The 24991-nt window shown below is 39.7% G+C and overlaps 1 protein-coding gene across 2 annotated transcripts in view; it reads right to left on the bottom strand.

The window, feature by feature from the left end:
- arhgef12b (Rho guanine nucleotide exchange factor (GEF) 12b) overlaps positions 1 to 24211 on the bottom strand; it is a 54411-nt gene extending 30200 nt beyond the window's left edge. For both annotated transcript variants that reach the window (XM_078172312.1, XM_078172313.1), the window contains exons 1-4: positions 23520 to 24211; positions 5095 to 5186; positions 332 to 430; positions 53 to 102 (exon numbers count right to left, since the gene is read on the bottom strand). In XM_078172312.1, coding sequence (XP_078028438.1) covers positions 53 to 102; positions 332 to 430; positions 5095 to 5186; positions 23520 to 23551 — 273 coding nt within the window. In that variant the 5' untranslated portion in view covers positions 23552 to 24211. The remainder of the gene's footprint in view (positions 1 to 52; positions 103 to 331; positions 431 to 5094; positions 5187 to 23519) is intronic.
- Between the last annotated feature and the right edge of the window lie 780 nt (positions 24212 to 24991).

The raw sequence follows: 24991 nt of genomic DNA, 5'->3' as shown, positions 1-24991 counted from the left end.
AAACAGTTCAGTTTCTGTTCCTGGAAGTAAGACGGACATGAACGAGTGTCACCTTAATGATCCTGTCTCCTGTCTGAACACCAGCTCGCATTGCAGCTCCATCTATAACGACAGAAGACAGAACAGAGTCAGAGATGTTGCTTCTACAAGTGTGTTTAAACCTCTGGCAAATTTTTAATTTCTTCAAAGGCTGCTTGAAGGTTATGACTTGGTTTTAAGGTTCTTGTTAGATTCAGGTTTAGGTTAGGGTTAGAGTGAGAACATGCATTATGTAAATAAGGGTCCTCATAAGCACATAAAGACAGAAAGATGTGTGAGTGTTGAGTCTTACCTTCTTTTACCAGCTGCACAAACACAGGGTTGTCTCCACTTACAGTCAGCCCAAAGCCATTCTCATCCCTCTGGATTATCACACACCGCTGGACAAGACCTGTCATTTACACACACACACACACACGTTGCACTGCGTCACATGCTACTAAAGGTGTAGTTAAATCAGATAAACCTAATTTTGGATGTGACAAAGATGATCCAACGTCATGGTATGATGTTTTATGGTCTGGTGCAATCTTCGGCTTGTGGGAAAAATTCTCCACACAGGAAGTGACAAATCAAGAGACTGAAACAGAAAAGGGTTTTAAATAGAAGTCTGCTCTCTTTCCAACAAAAACTGGACTCGCCAGCAAGAGATGTTTTCCCTCTCTTCTCTTTTTGATATGCTTTATAGAGTAATATAATAAGAATAAGATAAAACTCTTTGTTTAAGTTTAAGTGAAGGATAGTTATAGCTGTAGTTGGTTACTTTTATAAGAAATAACTATTTGTCATATTTTCTGAAACTGTCACTAGACTGTATCCACACCAACGTAGATGAGACAGATAATCTGTACACGAAATCATGCTTCCTGCCTCCTTAAAATGCTCCTAATGGCCTTACTGCATGTGAACAAAAAACTAGCTTTTAGGACTTAAATAAGAAAATATATAAAGATTATGTGAACAAACAATAAAAATTATAGTAAAACTGAGTAAAAATTTTGCTTGATTTATTATTGTTACTGTTGTTTAAATCTGGTGGCCAATTTAGTCCATTGTGTGCTAGGAAACAATGTTTTATTATTTTTAATATCTTTATATTGTGCAGTGTTTACATCCTCATCTGGTGGCTTTCAGTCTAATGAAACAATACCCAGGACTGAGGATTGTGTTGCCAATGTGACTGTAAAAAATGTTTTGCTCCATAGCGTTACTGGTGGTCAAAAACTCCACAGGATATCTTTAACCATAGAAACAGAATGAATAGAAAGGACATAAACGAACAAAAGTTAGTTGTTACAGCGACAACACATGTCAGTGTTGCGGTAAAGTGTGTCACATTCACTAGTTTCAGAACTCAATTCTGGCCTTTTCTTACAACTATTTTTCTTATTAAACAGAAAAATACAACTGTACACTAATTCAAGTTTCTATCTTTCACCTAACTAACGTTTTGCCTTGTTAATTTATCATAAAACACACTTCATTCATGCTCAACTGAAACAAAGTAAAACTAACCAAAACCCTCTGAGTTAGCTAGGCCACTTTTCCAACAATCACCAGTTCTGATGGTCGAAATAAACCCTTAATCCCCCGAGTTAGATGTGAAAATAAGCAGATCTGTACAATGTTTATCCTCCCTATCTTTCGCTGCCTCTCAGCTGTCAGCTGTTATCTGGATCCCCATTAGTTGTTACCAAGGCAACAGCTACTCTTTCCGGGGTTCATGTTAGAGACATGGCTTTCGCTCATTCTTTGGAGGCAGCGACAGTAACGTTACATGTTTTAAGAAACGTGAAATTAACGGCAACAAAAGAAACAGGAAAATAACAGCTATGGTCGGGTTTGGTGATGTGGAGAAAATCAAATATCACAATATATTTGACCAAATACCTCATATCGATATTGCAACAACATTGTAGGATTGACTATTGGTGCTTTCACAAAATATTTACACAGTTACATTTTTGATAAATAATCATCAGTATTGTAGATATAATGTCTAAGTGGGTAAAGGCAAATAATAGAACAGCTAGAACAGTCTGGTAACTCTAACTCTAACTCTAACTCTGGTAACTTATATTATAACAATATGCAAGATCAAAGAATCAAAGAGAATCAAAGAAACCCTAAGTTGCAGTAATATTTTGAAACAGATTTGCCTATTTAAAACCTAACGTTACTACTCCACAGCTTGGTTGTTTGCTACTTTAAAACCTTACCTCAGTGAATTCACAACTCGCCACAAGTCGGTTTGTGTGCACACAAAAATGCACACTGCTCTGACCATCCTGCTATATTTATTTGAATGAGAATGTCTGTTCTACTCTGATTCTATTTCTATGGCTCTGACCTATTTATATCTATTAACCCACCCTTTGTTCTGTTCTATTGACAGTTTGGGAAATCCCATGACCACATGCTAACAGCACCCATCTGAATCTGCCAAGTCCTTGTGACACAGCAAAGCCAAACCTGTGCCTCCATTTGTAAATGTACACATACACCTACTCTCTAACTTCACCAACACCCTGAAATCTGCAAAGACCATCTGCTCAATTAAGAAAGCTCCATCAGGGATGTTCTTCCTGTAGCCACTGAGGAAGTTGAGTGACTCACGATCTGCCTCGGTCTGCTTTTCCTTTTCCTTCTCCCACTTCAAAGAGTTATCTGAGAGAGCTGAGTGGATAATTGGTTGTCTTCTGGTCTCCATGAAGGAGCCTCCAGGGTGAGGAAAAGGGCAGGACGGATTAATGTCAACCCTGAAACCCAGGCAACCACCTTGACAACTTGTTCCTGCCTACACTCACACCACCTCTGTTCACCTCTTCACCAGCGCCTAAGCTAAAGACTATGGGACAATTCATACAGTCAGGTCCATAATTATTTGGACAATGATACAGTTGTCATCATTTTGCCTCTGTACACCACCACAATGGGTTTTAAATGAAACAATGAATACCTGCTTAAAGTGCAGACTCTCAGCTTTCATTTAAGGCTTTTTTCAAAAATGTAGTATGAACCGTGTAGGAATGACAACCATTTCTTCACACAGTCCCCCGACTTTAAGGGCTCATAAGTATTTGGACAAACTAACATAATCATCAATTAAACAGTCAGTTTTAATACTTGGTTGCAAATCCTTTACAGTCAATGACTGCCTGAAGTGTTGGACACATAGACATCATCAGATGCTGGGTTTCTTCCCTGGTGATGCTCTGCCAGCCCTTTACTGCAGCCGTCTGCAATTCCTGCTTGTGTTTTGGGTGTTTTGCCCTCAGTTTTGGCTTCAGCAAGAGAAACGCATGCTCAGTTGGATTCAGGTCAGATGATATGACTTGGCCATTGCAGAACATTCCACTTCTTTGCCTTAAAAATGTCTTTGGTTGCTTTTGCAATATGCTTCAGGTCAATGTCCAACTGCACTGTGAAACATCGTCCAATGAGTTTTGAAGCATTTGGTTGAATCTGAGCAGATAATGGTGCCCCAAACACTTCAGCTTTCATCCTGCTGCTCTTGTAAGCAAGACAAGACTTCACTAGAATAAATACAGAGGGTTTATCACAAGATGCAAACCATTGGTTAGCCTTAAAAATGGAAGGCCAGATTAGAGTTTGTCAAAAACCATCTAAAAGGCCTGTACAGTTGTGGAACAGCATACTATGGACAGATAAAACAAAGATCAACTACCAGAATGATGGGAAGACAAGAGAAGGAAGAAGGGAAGGAACTGCTCATGATCCAAAGCACACCACCTCATCAGTGAAGCATGGTGGAGGTACTGTTATGTCATGGCCATGTATGGCTGCCAGTGGAACTGGTTCTCTTGTATTTATTGATGATGTGACTGCTGAGAAGAGCGTCAGGATGAAAGCTGAAGTGTTTGGGGCTACATTATCTGCTCAGATTCAACTAAATGCTTCAAAACTCATTGGACGATGCTTCACAGTGCAGATGGACACTGACCTGAAGCATACTGCAAAAGCAACCAAAGACATTTTTAAGGCAAAGAAGTGGAATGTTCTGCAATGGTCAAGTCATATCATCTGACCTGAATCCAACTGAGCATACGTTTCTCTTGCTGAAGCCAAAACTGAGGGCAAAACACCCAAAACACAAGCAGGAAGTGCAGACAGCTACAGTAAAGGGCTGGTAGAGCATCACCAGGGAAGAAGCCCAGCATCTGATGATGTCTATGTGTCCAACACTTCAGGCAGTCATTGACTGTAAAGGATTTGCAACCAAGTATTAAAACTGACTGTTTAATTGATGATTATGTTAGTTTGTCCAAATACTTATGAGCCCTTAAAGTCGGGGGACTGTGTGAAGAAATGGTTGTCATTCCTACACGGTTCATACTACATTTTTGAAAAAAGCCTTAAATGAAAGCTGAGAGTCTGCACTTTAAACAGGTATTCATTGTTTCATTTAAAACCCATTGTGGTGGTGTACAGAGCCAAAATGACGACAACTGTATCATTGTCCAAATAATTATGGACCTGACTGTATGTTAAAGTGTAAAGCAAATGTGTGACATATTATAACATGAACCTTAGAGACAAATTTATTCAAGAGGACAGAAGAACAACACCAGGGTTTAAAAAAATCTTAATATGTCATGTATATCAAAGTTTACTCTTTGCGCTCAAAGCTGTGACTGCAATTATTGTCATTACTGATTCATTTGCCCAATATTTTCTTGATTAATCTTAATCTAGATTAAAACTGAATCTGATTTAATTTATCGAAATGGCTGTCAGTTAATTTTCTGTCGATCAAATATTCAAATAATCGTTTCAGCTCAAACTTCAACCTCATCACGATGTGTCAGCACTGTTAAATGCAAAGTGCTTTTTTGCAAGTTACAATAAGAAAGTAATAAACTAATGGAGACTATAGGAAACACTGTTATCCATCTGAATAGCCAGTTACAGTTAAACCTTCACACCGAATTTACAAAATGCTTCACAGCAAATCAAAGAAACCACTGAAAACAATCAAAAGAAAATGAAATGTAAAACAAAAGCATCAGAGTCAGTCTCTGATCTGTCTCTTACCTGTGGGGTCAAACTCATGTTTGAGGGAGACGGAGGATTTCTCATTCTTGGGTTTCTTGTCTGTGGGGTCTTTGTTGAGAATGTTTGGGGTCCTAAAGAGACACACAGCAAAGACACATATATGAAATAAACAAATACATAAATAGCTTGTTTAATGCATAAACTAGAATAACTGCCTCACGGTTGTATGCCTCCATGAACCAGCCAAGTTTCTTTTTCAGTTTACATCCATCCCCCGCTGCACAGGAAATCTATACAGTCAGCACAGTTTCACGGTGGACACCCAAGATTAGTGTCACCAACTCAGTATCTGACCAAATGTCTGCCCTTCTGTTCCTGAGATATGATGTTTTGTAATAACCAGAAAAGTGCTTTTGCAGAACATTATGATGTCACAGTGGAGCTGACCTTTGACCTTTGGCATGTAAAATGTCATTACTTGATCATTATATCCTAGTAAACATTTGTGTGAGATTTTGTCATAATTGCATTTTAATTCTTGAGTTATGGCCAAAAACACAAATTCTAATCAGTTCATTCTTAAATCAAAGTGGACGTTTGTGCCAAATCTGAAGAAATTCCCTCAAGTGATCTTGCTACAGACAGGGTACATGACCATGACCATGACCATGACCTATGACCACCAAATGCTCATCAGTTCATCCGTGACTCAATATGGACATTGTACCAAATTTGTAGATATTCCCTCAAATGTTTTGAGAGATAACACGTTAACGAGAATGAGACAGATGCAAGGTCACAGTGACCTTTACCTTTGACTACCAAAATGTAATCAGTTCATTGTTGACACCAAGTCAACATTTGTGCCAAATATGAAAAAAAAAATTCCTTGAGCTGTTCTTGGAGTACTGCATTCACAAGAATGAGAAATACAAGGTCACCATGACACTGACCTTGACCACCAAAGTGGACGTTTTTGCCATATTTTCAGAAATTCCGTCAGGGTGTTCTCATGATCGCGTTCACGAGAATGGGACATACGGATGTATGGACAATCTGAAAACATCATGCCTCCAGCCATGGCTATCGCAGGAACAAAAGCCGAGAAACTGAGGTGTAAAAACAGGAAATTGCGGTGTGCCAGACCATTTCTTAGATAGTCACAGTAACTTCCTGAAATTGTTGATGGCTGCCTAGCAACATCCTAGTAACCACAAGATTTATAAGGGTTGTCCACACCAAGAACGACAACTACAACAATAACAAAGTTTTAAAAATCATACGAACTCGAAGAGATCGCAGAGTCTACACCACAACTATATGACCACAGTGGCGAACAATATCACTGGGATTAATTTCAGAGTGATTCGATGAATGATATAAACACTCACAGCCAATTAAAATCCACCTGAATTTACACATCTAACATGGCAGATGACGCTGTGGAGAGATTAATGAAACACGCTTGTTTGATGACACAAGATGGCTTCATGAAGCCACTATGAAGAAAAAGACATCCTGGACACAATCAGGCTCACCCTTGAAATCAGTGGCAGGTTGAAGTGTTATGTTATGATTATTAACAGAGTTGATGAGACAAATATAAATAGCTACAGGTCGTCAATATCCATTTTCCTAAGCTGTCCACACTGCTGGAGCACACAGCTCGTGCTTGGCGCCACTGTTTACAAAACACTATAGTTTATCAGTGTGGATGCTCACATTGTTGTTATAGTCATCATTTTTGGTGTGGATGGCCTTTTACACTCCATTATTTGTACACACTAAAACTACATAAAATAACAAATATAATGAAAGGTTGGAAAGTATTTCTTTACATTTTTTTTAATTTAACAAGCAATTTGTTGCATTTCAGCAGTTTACTGAAAGACAGGCAGAACTGAGTACACTTTCATATCTGTTTATCACAAGTTGTATACTTATCGTGCTTTTCAACAATGTTATCACATATTTTCCTCATATCGTGCAGCCCAACACAGCATACCATTAAAAAATCACACCTTCCCACGGATAACCAGTGTAGTATTCTCCAATCATGTCCACACTATCACAGTGGACAGATAAAGTATTTGATTAAATGACATTAAAAGAACAGGCTCCACATACTCCCTTTCTCTTGGTATTTGTTTAATATGCATATCCCTCGTGGGACCACTATATATATATTAATAGCTGAGGTTCCCCTGTTCTCGTCCCCCCTACAGCTCCTCCTACTCGTTCCGCAAGAGGGGGTTTTGTTTGTGCTGCTGTTCCTCCCTTGGACAATGGGGGCCCTGGGCTTCTAACAATGGCTCCCACGTCAGAGCCAATCTACTATACTGTGGCTTTGTGGGACAGATTCCCGGAAACGGAGACTAGGGTCCTTGGCTCCGCTCCAGTTTCCTGAATGTGGGAGAGGGCTGGGAAAGAAAAAGAGGAGGGAGACGGGAAGGAGGAGGTGCACAAGTGCCTTTGAGGGAAGACAGAGGGCTGAGGAAATTTTAACTTAGCTCTCAGAGTGTGTGAACAATCCTGTCTGAGCTAAGCTCATGGTGCAGAGAAAAGATTACATTAATTAAACTCTGTGATATCAGATTCACACAAATACAAACTCATGAATATGTGTAAAATGAACTAAATGGATGAAACTGGTTCTTCTTTCCTCGACACAAGAAACTGTCACAGTTACAGACTTAAAGGGATGAAATTATGCCAAATAGAGGAGTATTACAGGGGTAACCTTGTCTTTGTCTCTGTGGTTGGAAGGCTCATTTAGGGAGCCTCCTTGCTGTGGTTGGAGGAGATTAGCAGTTGATAAGACATGGCGAGACAAGGACAGATTGCATCCTGCTCAGTGGGTGGCAGATAAGTACATACTGGTGGATAAGCGGGTGGAATTCAGCTTCCAGTGTCGGATATTTAAAGGCACATTCGTGAGGCAGTTTGCTGAAACTTCAGAGGTTTTACTTCTTTGATTCTGGTCAGGTGATATCTTTGAAGTACTGTACCAAGACAACTGAGGGCATGGCTAAAGGTTTACAGTTATAAAGAAAGATGTTTTGTAATTGACTGTTTGCTAAACCCCTTCCCTGTGCATCAAATCATATTTTCACTACCATAACTGTAGGCACAGCAGGCCATGTTGGCTTGTAGTAAGAGATTCCAGACATTTACAAGGTTTTCAGGGTGGCTTTTATTAGCCACTCAAAACACAAGACAAATGTAAGGAATAGCTTAAACAGCGTATTTATAAGCTGCAATTGTTAGCATGCTCGGCTACTAGCAAACTTACTACCCACAGTGGTAACTAAGTCTTACTTTCAAAGCCAAGGAGCACATATACAACACATCTCATTACATACATTCATGGTCCGAAATTAACCCCCCTGAGGGCCCAGTGCAGGTAGATTTATCCATTTGGTGAGTAAATTTCAGAGGGCTATCCACCAAACTGACGGATGCAAGTTTGTAAGGAAAAAAAACTATGCTGAGTTTCTACTGCGTTTTCGTGTCATTTACTGGCACACTGCTCTGCTGCTCCTCTGCTGTCAGCAGATGTATTTTTTATGCATGTCTAAACAGCGCGTCTAATGCAAACCTGACCATCCTGAACAGTCCTTATTTAGCAGCACTGTTAATTGTATGGGAAATCAGCTGATCCGCTGAACTATCACTTGACGCCAGAAGGTGATTGTGGTAGAGAGTGAGGAGTATGATGAGAAGGGTTAGGCTGAATGAAATGATTTACGTCCCCTTCACAAAACCTTTAAATTTAGTTTTATGTTTGATCCTTGAGTATATTTAATAGCAAATACTACAGTAACATTTGGGGGGCATTCAGGATTTAATTAATTAAACGTTGATCTATATATTGAAATAATTTTGCTTCAGATTTTGCTCCAGCCTCTTCTTTAAGTCTATATTCAACATAAGACTTTATTTTGTCAGTTACATTTACTGAAACTAATGTGTATGTGACACAAACAGGCAATTTATTATTTTAAAATATGCTTGGTCGGTGGATTTTTTCATCTACCATTCCCCTTAGCCAGTGAGTCATTAAGTTCATATTTGAAACTGCATACATTATTTGGTCCAAGATAAATGTAAAAAATATTGATTATCACAGCAAAAATATGTACTGTGTGGGATATTTTACAGTTGAAAAAATAAACTTGTAAATGCTGTTTTTAACATAATTTCTAAATGACCTCAAACATGTTTTGGGCATTTCCTTTCCACTTATGAGCCAGTATACACCATTGTACCATTGTATGTAATAAGCTAGTTTTGTTTAAAAATATATGCTATAAATCTTCAGCTAGGTAGCTACTAAATGTCATCTTGCCAAGTTATAAACATTGCAGCAATATGTCCTGCCTTCTTAAAGGTCATTAAAATCTAATGCATGTTTTTGTTTGAATCACCAAAAGTTCAAAAGTTCACCAATCCACAATAACAAAAGGAAAAGTGTTCACGTCCATGAGAAAAGTTCACTGGCATCACGATAAAAGGGAATCATTAATTTACTTATTGTATTAGCGTCACCCGGCTGGGATGCGTGTCTGCTGGCTAATTTGTTCAGACTTTCTTTACTTTCTTTCTGCACAGTAACCAAAAGCATGCAGCTATCTACTTGTGCCTCAAATGCCAAAAATACCAGACAATTCCTCTGGGATGATAACAGCAAAAGACTCAGCTCCAGAGGCTGGAGACAAAAACCCACTGAGGAGGAAGATAAAACTCCACATACACAGTAGATCTCAATGTTTATCATGAAGGCAGGGAGACGGAGTGAATACATCATGATTTATACCTTCATAATAAGTGATTAGCTCATACAGGGATGAATAGTGCAATTGTTGGGGACTATTTTCAGCTGCAGATTAATACAGTTTTGGTACTCTATTGAGTATTTCTCTATGTGTATGTGGGCTTGAGTCAAATAAACTCCAATTTGTTCAGGAACATTGTTAGCCAGAGCAACAGTGTGGCTCACTGATATGTTTTTAAAGGGATGCTTGCTGAACCAGCTTTATATATGTTATATCATAATAGTGTGTGTAGTGGGCGGCACGGTGGTGTGGTGGTTAGCACTCTCGCCTCACAGCAAGAGGGTTGCCGGTTCGATCCCGGGCGTGGGAGCCCTTCTGTGCGGAGTTTGCATGTTCTCCCCGTGTCAGCGTGGGTTCTCTCCGGGCACTCCGGCTTCCTCCCACAGTCCAAAGACATGCAGAGTGGGGACTAGGTTAATTGATAACTCTAAATTGTCCATAGGTGTGAATGTGAGCGTGAATGGTTGTTTGTCTCTATGTGTCAGCCCTGCGATAGTCTGGCGACCTGTCCAGGGTGTACCCTGCCTCTCGCCCGATGTCAGCTGGGATAGGCTCCAGCCCCCCCGCGACCCTCAAGAGGATGAATGAATGAATGTGTGTAGTATGTGTCAATGAACTATGGTAAACCTCCCTCTATCCTACAAGCGCCCAGATCTCCCTTCTCATCTCCCTGTGAAAATTGTGCTGGCTCTGATGTACTTCCTCTTTTTTGAATGCCCGCCACCACCACAAACACAAAGAGTACAGAAGTGAATTGAGAAAGACAGCCACCTTTGTCTCTCAAACTCAGACTAGACTCAGATCAAACTGTAAAACTAGACAGTGCTGGTTAAATACAAACCAGTTTCTGTTACTGTACTGTCTATTTCCCACCTAAAATGGTTTGGTTGTGGTTACGTTGTCTCTCCCTGCGGTGCACGTGTCACATGATGTAAACAAAGGTGAGCAAAGCTCATGCTTTAGCTGGTCTCGCGCAGGCGCGCACACGTGAACGCGGAGCACAGAGACGCAGTCAGAGCTACAGGCTACAGTGAGGCTAAAAACAGAGTTCATATGACGTTTTTCGAAACAACTTTTTATGTCGGGGCTGTAGCACACTTGGATCACTATGGATGAGCAGTATGGAGGTACTTTGTGGATTCAATTTTGTGTTCTTGGACGTTAGTCTGGGGTGCCGTCTGCCATTAGGTGTGCTAGCAGCTCCCCCCGCCGATCTCCACAAGGGATGTGAGGACTCTAAAACTTCACCAGGGCCTCCGTCGGCATATGGGTGAGTAGATAATGGCTGAATTTTCATTTTTGGGTGCACTATCCCTTTAAGTTTTTAACTTATTAACTATTTTTTATTGACTGATCAGCTTCTGTGAGTGGCAGATTCCCTTCACTTGTTTCGGTGGGCTGAAAAATAAAATTACTCAGTGAATACAAAGACTGTTGATCACTATCTTATCTTATCTCCCGTGGCACTGACGTGAAAACTACTGTAGTTCAGAAAATGTCTGCTGTCAGTCAGGCTGGTGAAGTCAGTTTGGCCAGACGTTTTCTTCTCAGCTCCCAAGAAGCTGCTGCCGACAGATGGCTGCTTCTGTGGACAGCAATGCTGAATGCAGGTCGGAGTCAGTGTGGATTTAAAACGTCTTTCTCCGTGGTTTCTATAGTAACACTTGCAAACACCTTGCGCGACAAAATATGACACTGTCAGCGACATAAAAAAATTCTCCAAGTGCATGACATGAAAGTAAAGTGTCGCACATCTATTTCTGTTTAAAATCCATCATTTCTGTGGAACGACTCTCAACAACAGTGTTGTGACTGTTCCAGTAAATTAGATTTTTTATATTTTTATGAGTGCTGAAGTGAAAGTAGCCACCTCGGCCAGTGAAGTTAGCTGCTCGGCCTTAGATGGAAAAAACTCAGATCCAACTGTAATACTAGGCAGTGCTGATCAAATATGAACCAAGATTGTGTTACTGTGTTGCCTATTGATCATCTAAAAATGTCTTCCGAAACATATTTTAAGTTATTATTTATCTGTTCAATGAGCTCATTTGTTACCGGTCAGCCACCATATTGTTTCTCGGACAAGCAACCTGCATTGCGGGAGCATTTATTGGTCTAGTGTGGTACATTCTGGTAGTTGTACTTGTTTTCTTCTTCTTGAGTGAAAGCAAATGCCAGAGTCCTTTTTCTCTGTTTTTTCTGGTCATGAAGCACCAATTTCAAAAGTATTTTTGTCTTTCTGCTGCACAGACAGCCCAGTTTGTGAGAGGACCATCCTTTCAGCAGTGAAAAGCTCCTTTAATAGTTCTGGACAACAAGAGCTCTGTGACTCTGGCTACACAGACAAAAACTTGTTAGTAAGATCAATTCACCAGACGTATCCTTTAAGTAAACAATAACTTCACTGGTTAATCATTTGAGCTTTCCAGAGTGAATATTCTCATGTCTGTTTCATTAATGAATCATTGTGCATTTGCATCTGACATCACTTGGCTCCCACCACTGCATCACCACAAACATCCAAATTTAATATAAGCTTGTGAACTCCCAGAAATGATCTAATCAAGAGGCTTAATAATGTAAGCTGTAAAATATTCAAAACTGTTTGCACAATATAGAGTTCATATAAAATGACTTAAACCGGTGCACAGGGTGATTGATAAAGATTATATCACTGAGATACAGAACAGTTTATAACATAAATAGTGCTGTCATTTCTAATATTTTCCCACACTGGATGATGTGTTGATCAGCTCCTCAGGCTCATAAATCATGATTATATTGCTAACTTGACATCACTATTTAAATTTTGAAGGCTATATCTCCCTGTTTTGTGGGCTGACTACCAGAATACTTACTTTACTTACTTTCCTCAGTAAATAACTGGAATTATTACAGACTTCTTACTGCACAACATATGTTCTTTGACCCGCCTGCTCTTTGGCCATCTGTCATGATAAGGCTTTGTTTGTCTTTAGTGATGAATATACAAAAGTCTAAATCAATCTTGAACAAAGCCACAGACACATTTTTTGCACATGGACACATTTAAGTTCCTTATTCAATGGTTAGGAAGATCAGACACTTGAATTGTGTTTTAAACCTATTTCAAGGATAGGCATCAATCTCAACATATCTACAGTTGCTATGGTAACGCTTTCCTTCTCATACATTATCATTATGTTATTTGATAAGCCCCATACTGCTGCTCTTACTGTTTGTTTGTCAAAGATTTACTTGACCTTAAATGTATTAATATCGAGTAACTGATGGGCTTACAAGACACCAGACAACAACTTAGATGATCACATGATCAATCATAACGTACAGAAGCAAATGAGGTCAACGCCATCCCGATTATGTCATATTAACACATAAATCAACTTTAAGTGGTGTGAAGATTTATATCTAATTCTGCCTGGTATCATGCACCATCTCTAGCTGTCATCTAGAATTCATAGGACTGTAGTTACATAAATAACTCTCATTTGGGATTATAAATTCACGAGATATGTAGCTAAAGACTGACAGAAGTTGCATCTCTGGATTTGTTGAAGCTAAATTAAGGTGTTTGTTTGTTCATTAATAATGCTGTTGATGATCATTATCAATTGCAGTGAGCTGCTAAACCTATAGTTGTCAACACTTTGACAGGCAGCGGCCAAATAAATGGGAAGTGATAAGATTCTGAAAAGTTTAATTTTCTCCGGTTACTCCAGCTTCCTCCCACAGTCCAAACGCATGCAGGTTAATTGGTGACTCTAAATTGCCCGTAGGTGTGAATGTGAGTGTGAATGGTTGTCTGTCTATGTGTCAGCCCTGTGATATTCTGGTGACCTGTCCAGGGTGTACCCCACCTCTCACCCAGTGTCAGCTGGGATGGGCTCCAGCCCCCAGCGACCCCCAACAGGATAAGCTGTTATGTAATATAATGAATGAATGAATGAATGAAGTTATGTACATAATGCTAAGTTACATAGGTAAGATTTAGGCAAATAAAGTTACGCAGATTAGGTTTAGGAAAGGAAACATGCTGGTGATGTACCTTAAAATAACTCAAAGTTCACTTGGTTTCATATGAGACACAAACACCGGACTCCTGGGGAAAAGTCCTACTTTAGGATACTACTTCATACTACCTCCTTCTTTACTCCTGTTAGCACATTGGTCATGTGATTGCAGCCTTCAAGATTACGTTATAAACAAATTCTGGTGCATTACTTCGTACGAACAGTGCATGAGAACAACATGAACTTCATATTTAGACACTGAACCTGGAAAAAGCATGCAAACGAAGTAGAGTACTGTCAGAAAGTGTGCAGGATTGTACTTGTCAATTTAAATATAAATTATATATATTTTTTGGATAATTGGATATCAAAAGTTTCATTTTAACCCAAATAATTCATCTGAAAGTGGAAAATTAGCATGTTTACATTATGTTGGATGCTGAGATGTCACACGTGTCATTTGCTTACTGTGCTGCATTGACAAACAATAATCATTTGTTTTTAATTATACCACTGGTAATTTAACCACCGTAATTTTGATGGGACAATTTTATCTTTTTCATGAGGGTGCACTTTAACTCCATTTGGGCAGCAGTGAAGAGGAAAAATAAAAGACATAATCAGGTTGCAACATCAAACTTGCGAGTATACTTTGTAAACGAAGTCGCTGTATTAATCTTTAAGGAAATTATAGAGGCTATGAGTGTTTTATCATACTGTAAATGCAGAAGCATGACAGTGAGCTCTGCGTGGTTGGTAGTGGCAGTGTCAGTCAGGAAAGACCAGTGGTCTGGTGGGCCTGACAGACATTGTTTAACAGTGATGTCACCACTTCCCGTCAGAGCTCCGGGTAGGGTGGAGAGGGTGGAGAGGGTGGAGGGGAGGGAGAGGAGGGAAGGTGGGAGGTCGGCGGGCGGGAAAACACACAGATCAGCAAATCTGTGTGACAAAGAGCAAAAGCGCTGGTCCACAGCCTGCTGGCATTCAGCTCAATCATACACCCTCGATCTTTGCATCACCGTTAAACATGGCTGAACTCTGTGGTAAAATATCAAAACAAATAGGTAGGTTTAGTCATATTTAATCTGAAGAGGACAGAAAGAAACCCCTGTCTCGTCCCAACAAGGGGAGGGAGAGCAGTCATTATTCAAATTGCCTGATGGTTTGAACATGTGTAACTCTAAGGTGTCCTTCAAACAAATCATACGTGTCATTTGACCACGTCCAAAGAATAAATTACTGGCACCTGTTCTGAATGGCCTCACTTACAGAGCCTCTTCCTGGCAGTACTTCCTCCCTGATTTCTCTGTAAGAGCTCCGTGGGCCAGATTTACATGTATTTGCGTCTAGATGTGAGCACCTGATTTACTACGACAGCAGCTCATTACACAGTCAGCTTCTGAAGTGACCCTGGACCCGACCTCAACACACACTCAGAAAGGCAAGGAGAGGCCAGTAAGCAGTGGAATTTCTCTGAGGTCATCAGGTGCTCATTTCACCAAATTTGCGTCATTAGAAAAACAGTCCTCTTGCTTTCATTTTGCTATTCATTTTCAGACTGACATCGCTGCGGCCTAATTGCCTGATCTCACAGCAGTCTCTCTCTTTCTTTTCTTTTTAACATAGATTTTTATTTATTTTTGTCGTTACAACTGACCCCCTCCACCCCCAAACAAATGAGCAGGTTATTCACCTAGGAGCTAGAGAGATGATTCTAGTCTAATCCATATCTCCTCCACCTTACAGAGTTCTGTCAGTGAGCATCTGTCGCCCAGTCAGTGTGGTGTGTCCCACACCATTGCCCCTCGTTGGCACCCGCTTTTGGCTAAATCAGCATGTTAAGTCATTGTTGGCAACAGCAAAGCCCATCCATGAATGAAATCACTCTGATTGGCAGTTCAGCTCAGTGCACGAGACAAGAAACGGAAGTGAGGACAGTAAACAACAACGCCAATTTAACATGCTTAATCAGCTAAAAACAGGTGCCAACAAGGGGCAACGGTGTGGGACACGCTGCATTGACTAGGGCAACAGATGCTCACTGATGACCCAACATTGACCGACAGCTGACCATCAGCTTGGTGTGTCAGAGTTATTTCCTCTTAGACAGGCGCAGAACATACATGCAGGTCGGCTGTAGTCCTTGCGGTGTGTTCACGTGCAACTTTTTCGCTGACGCACAGCAACATTAGGCAATGCAACAGGGGGCCTACATCACTGTAGTTCTCTGAAGTCGGTTGGGCCCTGATCACACAGAAAGCGTTTTAGCCACGAGAGGTGCCTTTTTGTTACTGTATTCAATGAGAATGAAGCTTTTTGCCCATGGTTTTTGCGGTGCAACACGCCTCACGTTTCTGCGCTCTAGGTGCCTGCCATTTTTGCCAGAGAGCTTTGAACTATTTGAGTTGAAAAAACGTCAAGTCGAAGTGGAAAAACACCCCACCTCATCTCTTCTTTCGTCATTTTTTTTCCCATTGTTGATTTGAGAGTAGGGCCTTCTGTGGTGGTCACGACAACAAGTTTATAGTTGGTAAACAATGGAGGAGAAACTGGTGGTAGCGGTTGCTGGATACCCAGAGCTATACGGCCCGATGATAGACAGCAGGTCGTCAAACTCCCAGAGTTATCCTAAAATATGCCTAGGAACAGCCATCATGGAGGCGAAGCTCCTGGACCAACTGGTGGTACTCCCCATGATCCACCCTCTTTTTTGGGGTCTCATGTACCCACACAAATCTCTGTTTCCCTGTGTCCAGCAAAGTATTTGCTGACGGCCTCTCACTCAAAACCAGAGTTACAGCAAGTACCCTCTGCCTCAACATTTAAGGAACTAGATACTAATTACTGTGACATAACTAAAAATGAATAAATAAACAGTACATTGATTATACGGGAAGGTTAGAAAAGGGAGGTGAGTCCGTGGTTGCGTGCCAACAATAAAAAGGCGCAGCAAGCCTTTTTTACCATGAGTGGCATTAAATTAAATTAAAAAAAGACAGTGCAGCGCACCTGCAAAACACTGCAACATATCACTGTGTGATCAGGGCCTTTAAACAGACCATCATCCTCCTTCAATCAAGCAGTTAGTCTTTCCACTGTGTGACTGAGGGAGGTTTGTCAGTTATCCACTGCTTTAAAATATACCTCCTAGCCACGAGTAGGAGCTTGTCACAAAGTTTGAAGTCAGATTTACGCAGGGACAGTGTTTCAGAGGGCAAGCTCAGACTGAAGAGGCCTGGATCTTTGGTTATTTTTAGTGGGAAAATCTTGCTCAATTCCTGTGCAATACTACTTCAGAATTTTGAGATGTTAGGGCATTCTCAGACATTGTGAATGTGGCATCTGTGCAGTAGTTTGTATCGAGTTTCTCTCATCAATTACAGAAGAAAGTGGTTTTGGCAGAGGCTACTGCTTCTTGCCAGTCATCCTCAATATATTCATTACCAAGATCAGGCTCCTATTTGCAGCAATAATGCAGTAGGAAGCATTAAACACATTCATGGGAAACAAAAAGTAAGATGTGATGTGTGATCAGATGTGTCTGATAAAAATCTGTTTTTAGTTTTAAAGGCCTGCATCTCCTTGACTTTCTCTCTGGCTCCTTCTCATCAGCTGGTTTTCAAAGCAGAAAATTTTCCATTCAAAACTGACTGTCGCAAAGTGCACGACCTTTGTAATCCCAGTGGTTTGTATTGCAACTGCTGCACAGCAATCTCCTTTGGGATAAATAATGTTCTATCTTATTGAATACATAATCAAACTCTGTTTATATGTTTATTATTTGCACAATTCTCCCTTGAATGCATGTGCAATAAGGAGAGAGGCACCACATGTGTCTGGGGCAGAATATCACAAAAATAGGCACAACAACATGTCCAAATGGGGACAGAGCACACTTTCATAAGTCTCTCCATGAAAGCATTCATGGAGCTGCTCTCAGTTGTTCACACGAAATGTCACAGAAGTAGTTGTGTGAAGATGAATCAAAAAAAGAGTTTGGGAGAGAAATTGAAATCCGGCCTCCTTTCACACCCGCACACAGCTGATTAATCGCCAGGCGAGGCAGCATGGTTGTGAGATTGTCTGTTTCTGCATGTTACAAAAATGTGTCTATAAACTCTGATGGATAACACAGAGATTGTTTGATAATTCTACTGCTTGCTTTTGTTTTGATAAACCTGTTGGCCGGTCTGATTGTCTCACTTATTCTGTTTGTTGTACCTATTTTTTTTAGCCGTGTTCCCGATTTCCACAATTACTTTGGTAAGGACAATGTTGACAGAACTGATAAAAGCAATGGTCAGAGCTGCTAAAATGAAACCCAAGTTGTAATAAAGTAAGTTTCCCTTAAAAGGCCTAAAAGCCGACTGCTTCTGCCCAGCCTCCAGGGAACTGTGAGCCTGAAGTTACTTCCACTAGTAAAAGTTTTTGGAGCCAAACAAGCCCTCTGCAGTGATCTACAGAAAAGAGGGTGGTTTCAGTCCATCCCTCGAGGCTAGGCAGACAGGAGAACATGTGCCATGCTGGGGGTTGTCACATCCAAACAGTAAAATACCACAAATGTTAGGAGGAACCTAGCAGGCTGCTCAAACTGAATTCTTCTCACTGAGAAACCCTTGAACAACATCCAAGAAGTGACCTAACCACTGCTGGAGTTGGCACAAATGTTGCCGGGCAACTGAACCTTTTTTTTGTAGTACAGGCTTCAGCAGTGGTGTGAAGTAACTATTAAGTACTGCACTTAAGTACCATTTGGAGGTACTTATACTTTACTTGAGTATTTCAGTTTTATGCTACTGAATACATCTACTCCACTACATCTCAGAGGGAAATATAGTACTTTTTTGTATGTAGGTACTCAATTTAATAAATATTATGATATATATAACACAATAACTGTCTGAAAGGCATAACTGTGCCCACCAATTCGAATACTGTAATACTTCAAGTACATTTTGCTGTTAATGCTTTTGCACTTTCACTTAAAGATACAGCTGGTAACTTTGATCAAAATAACTTCCTGTGATATTTGCTGAAACTGTGGCTATATTCTGAAAGACATACAATCCCAATGCCAAAAAAGTTGGGATGATGTGTAAAATGTAAATAAAAACAGAATGCAGTGATTTGAAAAACTTGTTTGACCCATATTTAGACAAGATATTTGATGTTCATACTGATAGGTATTGTTTTACTGTAAATATACACTCATTCTGAATTTGATGCCTGCAACACGTTCCAATAAAGTTCAGACAGGAGCATTTACCACCATGTGACGTCACCTTTTCTTTTTAAAAACACTCAGTAAACGTTTTGGAACTGAGGACACTCACTGTTGAAGTTTTTAAAGTGAAATTTTTTCCCATTCTTGTTTGATATACGACTTCATTGTCTAAACAGTCGGAGGTCTCCATTGTCATATTTTGTGCTTTATAATGCGCAACATGTTCAGTAGGAGACAGGTCTGGACTGCAGGCAGGTCAGTCTAATACCTGCACTCTTTTACTATGAAGCCACACTGTTGAAACACGTGCAGAATGTGTCTCATCGTCTTGCTGGAATAAGCAGGGGCGTCCCTGAAAAAAACGTCGTCTGGATGGCAGCATATGTTCCTCCAAAACCTCTATGTGCCTTTCAACATTCATGGTGCCTTCATAGATGTGAGAGTTACCCACGATGCCATGGGATAGATGCTGGCTTTGAACTTTGTGCTGGTAATGCTCTGGATGGTTCTTTTCCTCTTTAATCCGGAGGACACGACGTCCATGATTTCCAAAAACCGTTTGAAATGTGGACTCATCAGCCCACAGCACACTTTTCCACTTTGTCTCAGTCCATCTCAGATGAGCTTGGACTCAGAGAAGTTGGCGAGAAGTCTGGATGTTGTTGATCTTAGCTTTCACTTTGCATGGAGTCTTAACTTGAATTCGTAGATGCAGCGATGAACTGTGTTTACTGGCAGTGGTTTTCCAAAGTGTTTTCAAATCCATGTAGTAATGTCCTTTATACAATGTCCACTTGTTTTACATCTGGAACCTCTCGGCTACAGTGGGCTTGAGATGCACGAATGTTGAAGACTTAGCTCATATTCCAGAGTTACTTCTTATCCTGAAGCCTCCTTAAGGAATCTGATCCCATTTGATTCAGCGGTGGGAACCTCTTGCGACCCCTTTGCTGACGTTAACCCCAGCAGAATTCGAACCCTGGACCTTCCGCGTGGAAGACGATTGCTCTATTCAATACACTAGGGAGACCCCTACTGTCCTTTATACAATCACGTTTGTTTTAATGCAGTGCCACCAGAGGGGTCAAAGGTCACCGCCATTTAATGATGGTTTTCAGCCTTGCCACTAGTAGATGGTAAAATGCCTCAATTTCTTGCAATTGTTCTGAACTTTGTTCATAGACTATTTGCCCACGCTGTTTTTCACAAAGTGATAAACCTCACTCTGTCCGTGCTTGTGACTGACGGAGCCTTTGAGGGTATCTCTTTCATACCCAGTCATGGTTTTTAATCTGTTACCAATTAACCTGTCTACCTGTGGAATGTTCCAAATAGGAGGGTTTTTTTTTTTTTTAGATTTCCACAACTTTCCCAGTCTTCTGTCTCCCCTGTTCCAACTTTTTTGGAATGTGTAGCAGGTATCAAATTCAGAATGAGAATAAATTTCACAAAAAAAGTTTATCAGTTTGAACATTAAATATTTTGTCTTTGTATTGTATTCAATTGAATATAGGTCAAAACAGATTTGGTGGATATTTACATTTTACACAGCGTCCCAACTTTTCTGGATTTGGGGTTGAACATGAGACAAATAATCAGTGAAAAGGGTCACGTCCCCCCTCCTCTTCCTACAGCCTCTAGTGGCATTTTCTGGAGTCGACCACAGAGCACAAACAACAACCAATCAGAGCTGAGGAGTCTCTCACGCAGCTGTCAATGTCAGTCACTGCTTGTTAAAAACTCAATTATGAATCAAGAATCTGTTATTGTATTGCTTATATCTCACCTGAAATGTTTTCAGAAACATATTTTAGTGTACTGTTTAGCTGTAAAATGAGAATGTTTGTGACCAAGCCGCCATGTTGAAAACAATCAAGCCAAAATGAAGTATCGTTGTTCATCCTTATTCCTGTGGGATAATGATTTCAAAAATATTTCCCACTCCGAAAATAAATTCCACTTCTTATGATAATGCATTTTTGTTACACACTTATTTTATGGAGTCGTAGAAGAGCCATAATAATGTTTGTACTCCACTTGGTGTAATGTATTTGTCCTCTATGTCACCTTGTCTGTTGTCACATAATTTCACCAATAAAATAAAAAAAAAGAAGAGCCATAATAATTTTTTTAAAAATCCATAAAATAATAAAAAAAATAAATGTGGAAATATGAAGAGAAATAAATAAAAGAATAAATAATAAACAAACAACTAAATATACAAGAATAATTACAAGTGTTTTCATTTATTTTTACGTTTTTTCTATCTATTTCTGTACATATTTATGTATAATTTGTTTAAAAATATATTTATTGATTTGTTTGCATATAACTTTATTTTTATGCATATTTTTATTTATTTATTTTTATATAATGTAATTTATTTATTTTTTCCTTTATTTTTTTTCCTTATTGTCTTTGGTTTTTCCTTTTATTGTCCCTGTTTATCATTTAATTATTTTTATATTTCCACATTCTTTATTTACTTCTTTATTCTTTTATCTATTTCTCTTCATATTTCCACTTTTTGTTTTATTCTTTTGCAGATTTCTTTTTCTTCATGGCACCCCTATGACTGCATGCTTATTTTTTTCTCAGTTGGAAAATAAATAAATGTAACATTCACATGCCATGTCATAATAAATCTAGCAAATCTAACCTGAGTTGCACAGATATCTGTGAAATCCATTTCAGGGTAGATTTTCCCTTTAAGTCCATCCTACAGTGTGTGTCACGCTTTCCACTTCCACAGTCTGTTTTAACTGTATATGGTCTTTATGTGGAATTTGTGATGGAAACATGACAGAGAATCAAAACGACACAAAAAGAGGCCCAGTCTTGTTAAAAAAGCAGAGCAGCGGCAGAGCAGCGGCTCGGTCCGCTGAAGGTCAAGAAATCAAATGACTTTGTTTGACTTTCCGAGGCAGTCATGTGTGCCTTTGTTTTGGCATTTCCTCAGAGGAAACTCCTGATTACTGAGTGTAAAAATACACAAGTGACTTATGTGGGGTGGAATCTGAAAAGCTTAAAGTCAACCATTAACATTTTTTAAACAATTCACCTTGTACAATTCTTTCAGAAATGCTTCAGGTTGGTACCAATAAACTCTGGAGCTGCAAGACTTTATCAGGCACTTAAGTCATAAACAAGAACCAGGCGATAAATGGTGCAAAATAAATGTTTTCTTATAACAACCTGTGTTTTCTGTGACCATATGGACCGTTTCATTGATATTCTGTTGCTAGGGCAACAACTTTGGTCCCTGTTTACTTCCTGTCAGCTTCTGCATTAACATAAATTCAAAGAAGAAATACAAAAGGACCCATTTAGAATGTTTATGTTGTCCGGTTTGAAACGGTCTATAGTCAATATGTATTGACATGCACAGCTTCATATGACTTTTAACTTTGTGTACAATGCTGTAGACAGTTGCGAAGAGTCAATGAGACTCTTTGATTAACCCTGTTGACAATCACAGATAACATCATGTGACTGTGAAACATATGGAGGTATCTGCTTAACTCCCATGGGACCTTCTGTGCAAGTGTTTCATTATATAAATACTCAAGTACATGTTTACACAGAGATGTTTCAATCCACCTTTATTCAAGCCAGACATCAAGGAAATTGTCTCAGACTTGGGCTGTGCACTTGTCCTGGAGATATGAACAGAAAAATGTGCAGGAACCTCTAATAAAAGGTTGGTCTTTTAGGAGCCACAAGTAAAGAATGAATCACTCCAGTAAAATGCCCCCTGCTGGCTGGGAAGGCAGCTTGTCACCAAGGGGGGAAAGAGAAAAAAAACGAGCCCCTTTCTGTTCATTTTTGGTGTGAATAGCAGAAACCCTGTTCACGAACTCCGTCGAAAAATCTGTAAATTTACACTTTACCTACGTTTTCCAGAAAAACATAGAATATAGAAGATAATACAAGCACTCTCAGAAACCGTGAAAGTCTTGTATTGAGTTCGGCTTACATCCAGCAGAACATGCACAAACTTAACTTTAAAATAATATCCCCAAAAAATCCCAGAGGCCGTGGTCTGCCACCACAATGCGACATGAAAAGGGCAAGCTAAATTGAAAAAACTAACACTTTTTAGACAGCTGGGGATTTTTTGGTTGATCATTTTACTGCCGAATATACCAGAACACCGAACCTAATGATAATATTGTATGTTATGTTATTCTGGTTATATGTGTTGTCAAACAAGTGCGATAATCTTACAATGGGCCATTTTTTCAATGGAGTTTGGCGTGATGCGGTTAGTTGTCTTTCCATTGTCAAACCGATTCTGAAACCCGTATGAACTTGATAAATTGAGAACAAATGTGCTGTATTCAAAGAGCAAAGACCAAAAATAAGGAAGTCTGAGAAAAAGGGCATTTAGCCTACCTGTCAGTGAGAGTTGACTGTGTGCCACTCATTGGGACTTCCCTTATGAGTTTCCGACGACTTCACCCAAATCACATTTTCATGATAGCGTCTGTCTTAATTTAATAAAACGGCTCCTTTATTTCGTCTCCTCGGTGTCCGTCCATATCCAGAAACGTCGACGACTTGTTATTTCCAGCATTCAGAGTTTAGAACCCGTTATTCTAATGGGAGTGCTGGCTGGACAATCCCAGGGGAGAGTGAAGGATAAAGTTAAAGTCATGTAGTTGTTCCCCAAAATCCAGAGTTGCAAGAAATAAAGAAATGTGCTACTTTTCTTTCTTTGGGGTGTGAATGTGTTTCATTAGACAGCCGCTGTCTGCATCAGCACAGACATCTGGAAAACCGTCAACTCCTGCTCACAACTTGCTTTCAATGTTTCCCCAACTTTCTCAGTTCACCTCCAAGTCCAAGTTGAGCATATCTTTATTTTTCCTTGGGAAATATTTCCATGGTGATGACACTCCAGACTATTCCTGATTATCCGGGGGAGAATTAGCCTACGTCAAACTTTGGCTGTTAAATCCAAAATGAAGGTCCAGAGTCCACCGACGCTGAGTTTGTGTAGCATCCTCCTCCAGGTCTGCTCACTTTAATCCTCTCTAGATGTGGACGACTGACGGGAGTGTTTTTGCTCCACAGTGTGATGCAAATGGAAAAAAAGGAAATGCTTTGTCCCCCCTCCCCAAAAGAGTCAAAAAGAGGAGAAAAACCCACCTTCCATCCTGTTGCGTTCAGGAGCTCCTCGTACTTCACTAAACTGTCCGATTTAGAAGTCATGATGATGTTTTATTTGACTTTTACTCACAATTAAACCGTGATAGAAAGTAAATAAGCAGCATGCATTTACTCAATTACAAATGTAAGGTACTTGTACTCTACTTAAGTGTTTCCATTCATAGTTCATACTTCCACCCCACTATATTTCAGAGGCAAAGGCTGCACTTCTTACTCCAGTGCATTTATTTGTCATCTTTAGTTAGTTGCAGATTCGGATTACTAATACAAAATATAATTAAACTCATAAATAACAACGTATTTTTATGGGATAAAACACCCAGTAGCTTATAAAGTAAACAAAATAAGCCCCACCTTTACCAGCCGCAACATTATGCATCAATAATTTTAATCTTATAATATATATTATTATTATAAAAATGGGACATTCCACATGAGTACTTTGGCTTCTGGTATTTTAAGTGTATTTTGGTGCTAATACCTTTGCAATTTTACTTCAGTAAATTTCTGAATGCATGTATTTTGAAACTAATGATACTTTCTGTACATAAAGGATCTGAATACTTCCACCACCGCTGTGGACAGAGACTACATACAAAATATGGACTAGAACAGTGACAGTGTATAAAGAAAGCATTAGTACTGAAAAACGCTTCACTGCAAAATAAAACACAAGCATTACAATGATTTTATTT

The sequence above is a fragment of the Epinephelus lanceolatus genome, chromosome 11, assembly GCF_041903045.1.
Source record: "Epinephelus lanceolatus isolate andai-2023 chromosome 11, ASM4190304v1, whole genome shotgun sequence".
Classification (NCBI taxonomy): domain Eukaryota; kingdom Metazoa; phylum Chordata; class Actinopteri; order Perciformes; family Serranidae; genus Epinephelus; species Epinephelus lanceolatus.
Note: the sequence above shows the minus strand (reverse complement) of the source record. Positions and strands in the feature narration are given on the sequence as shown.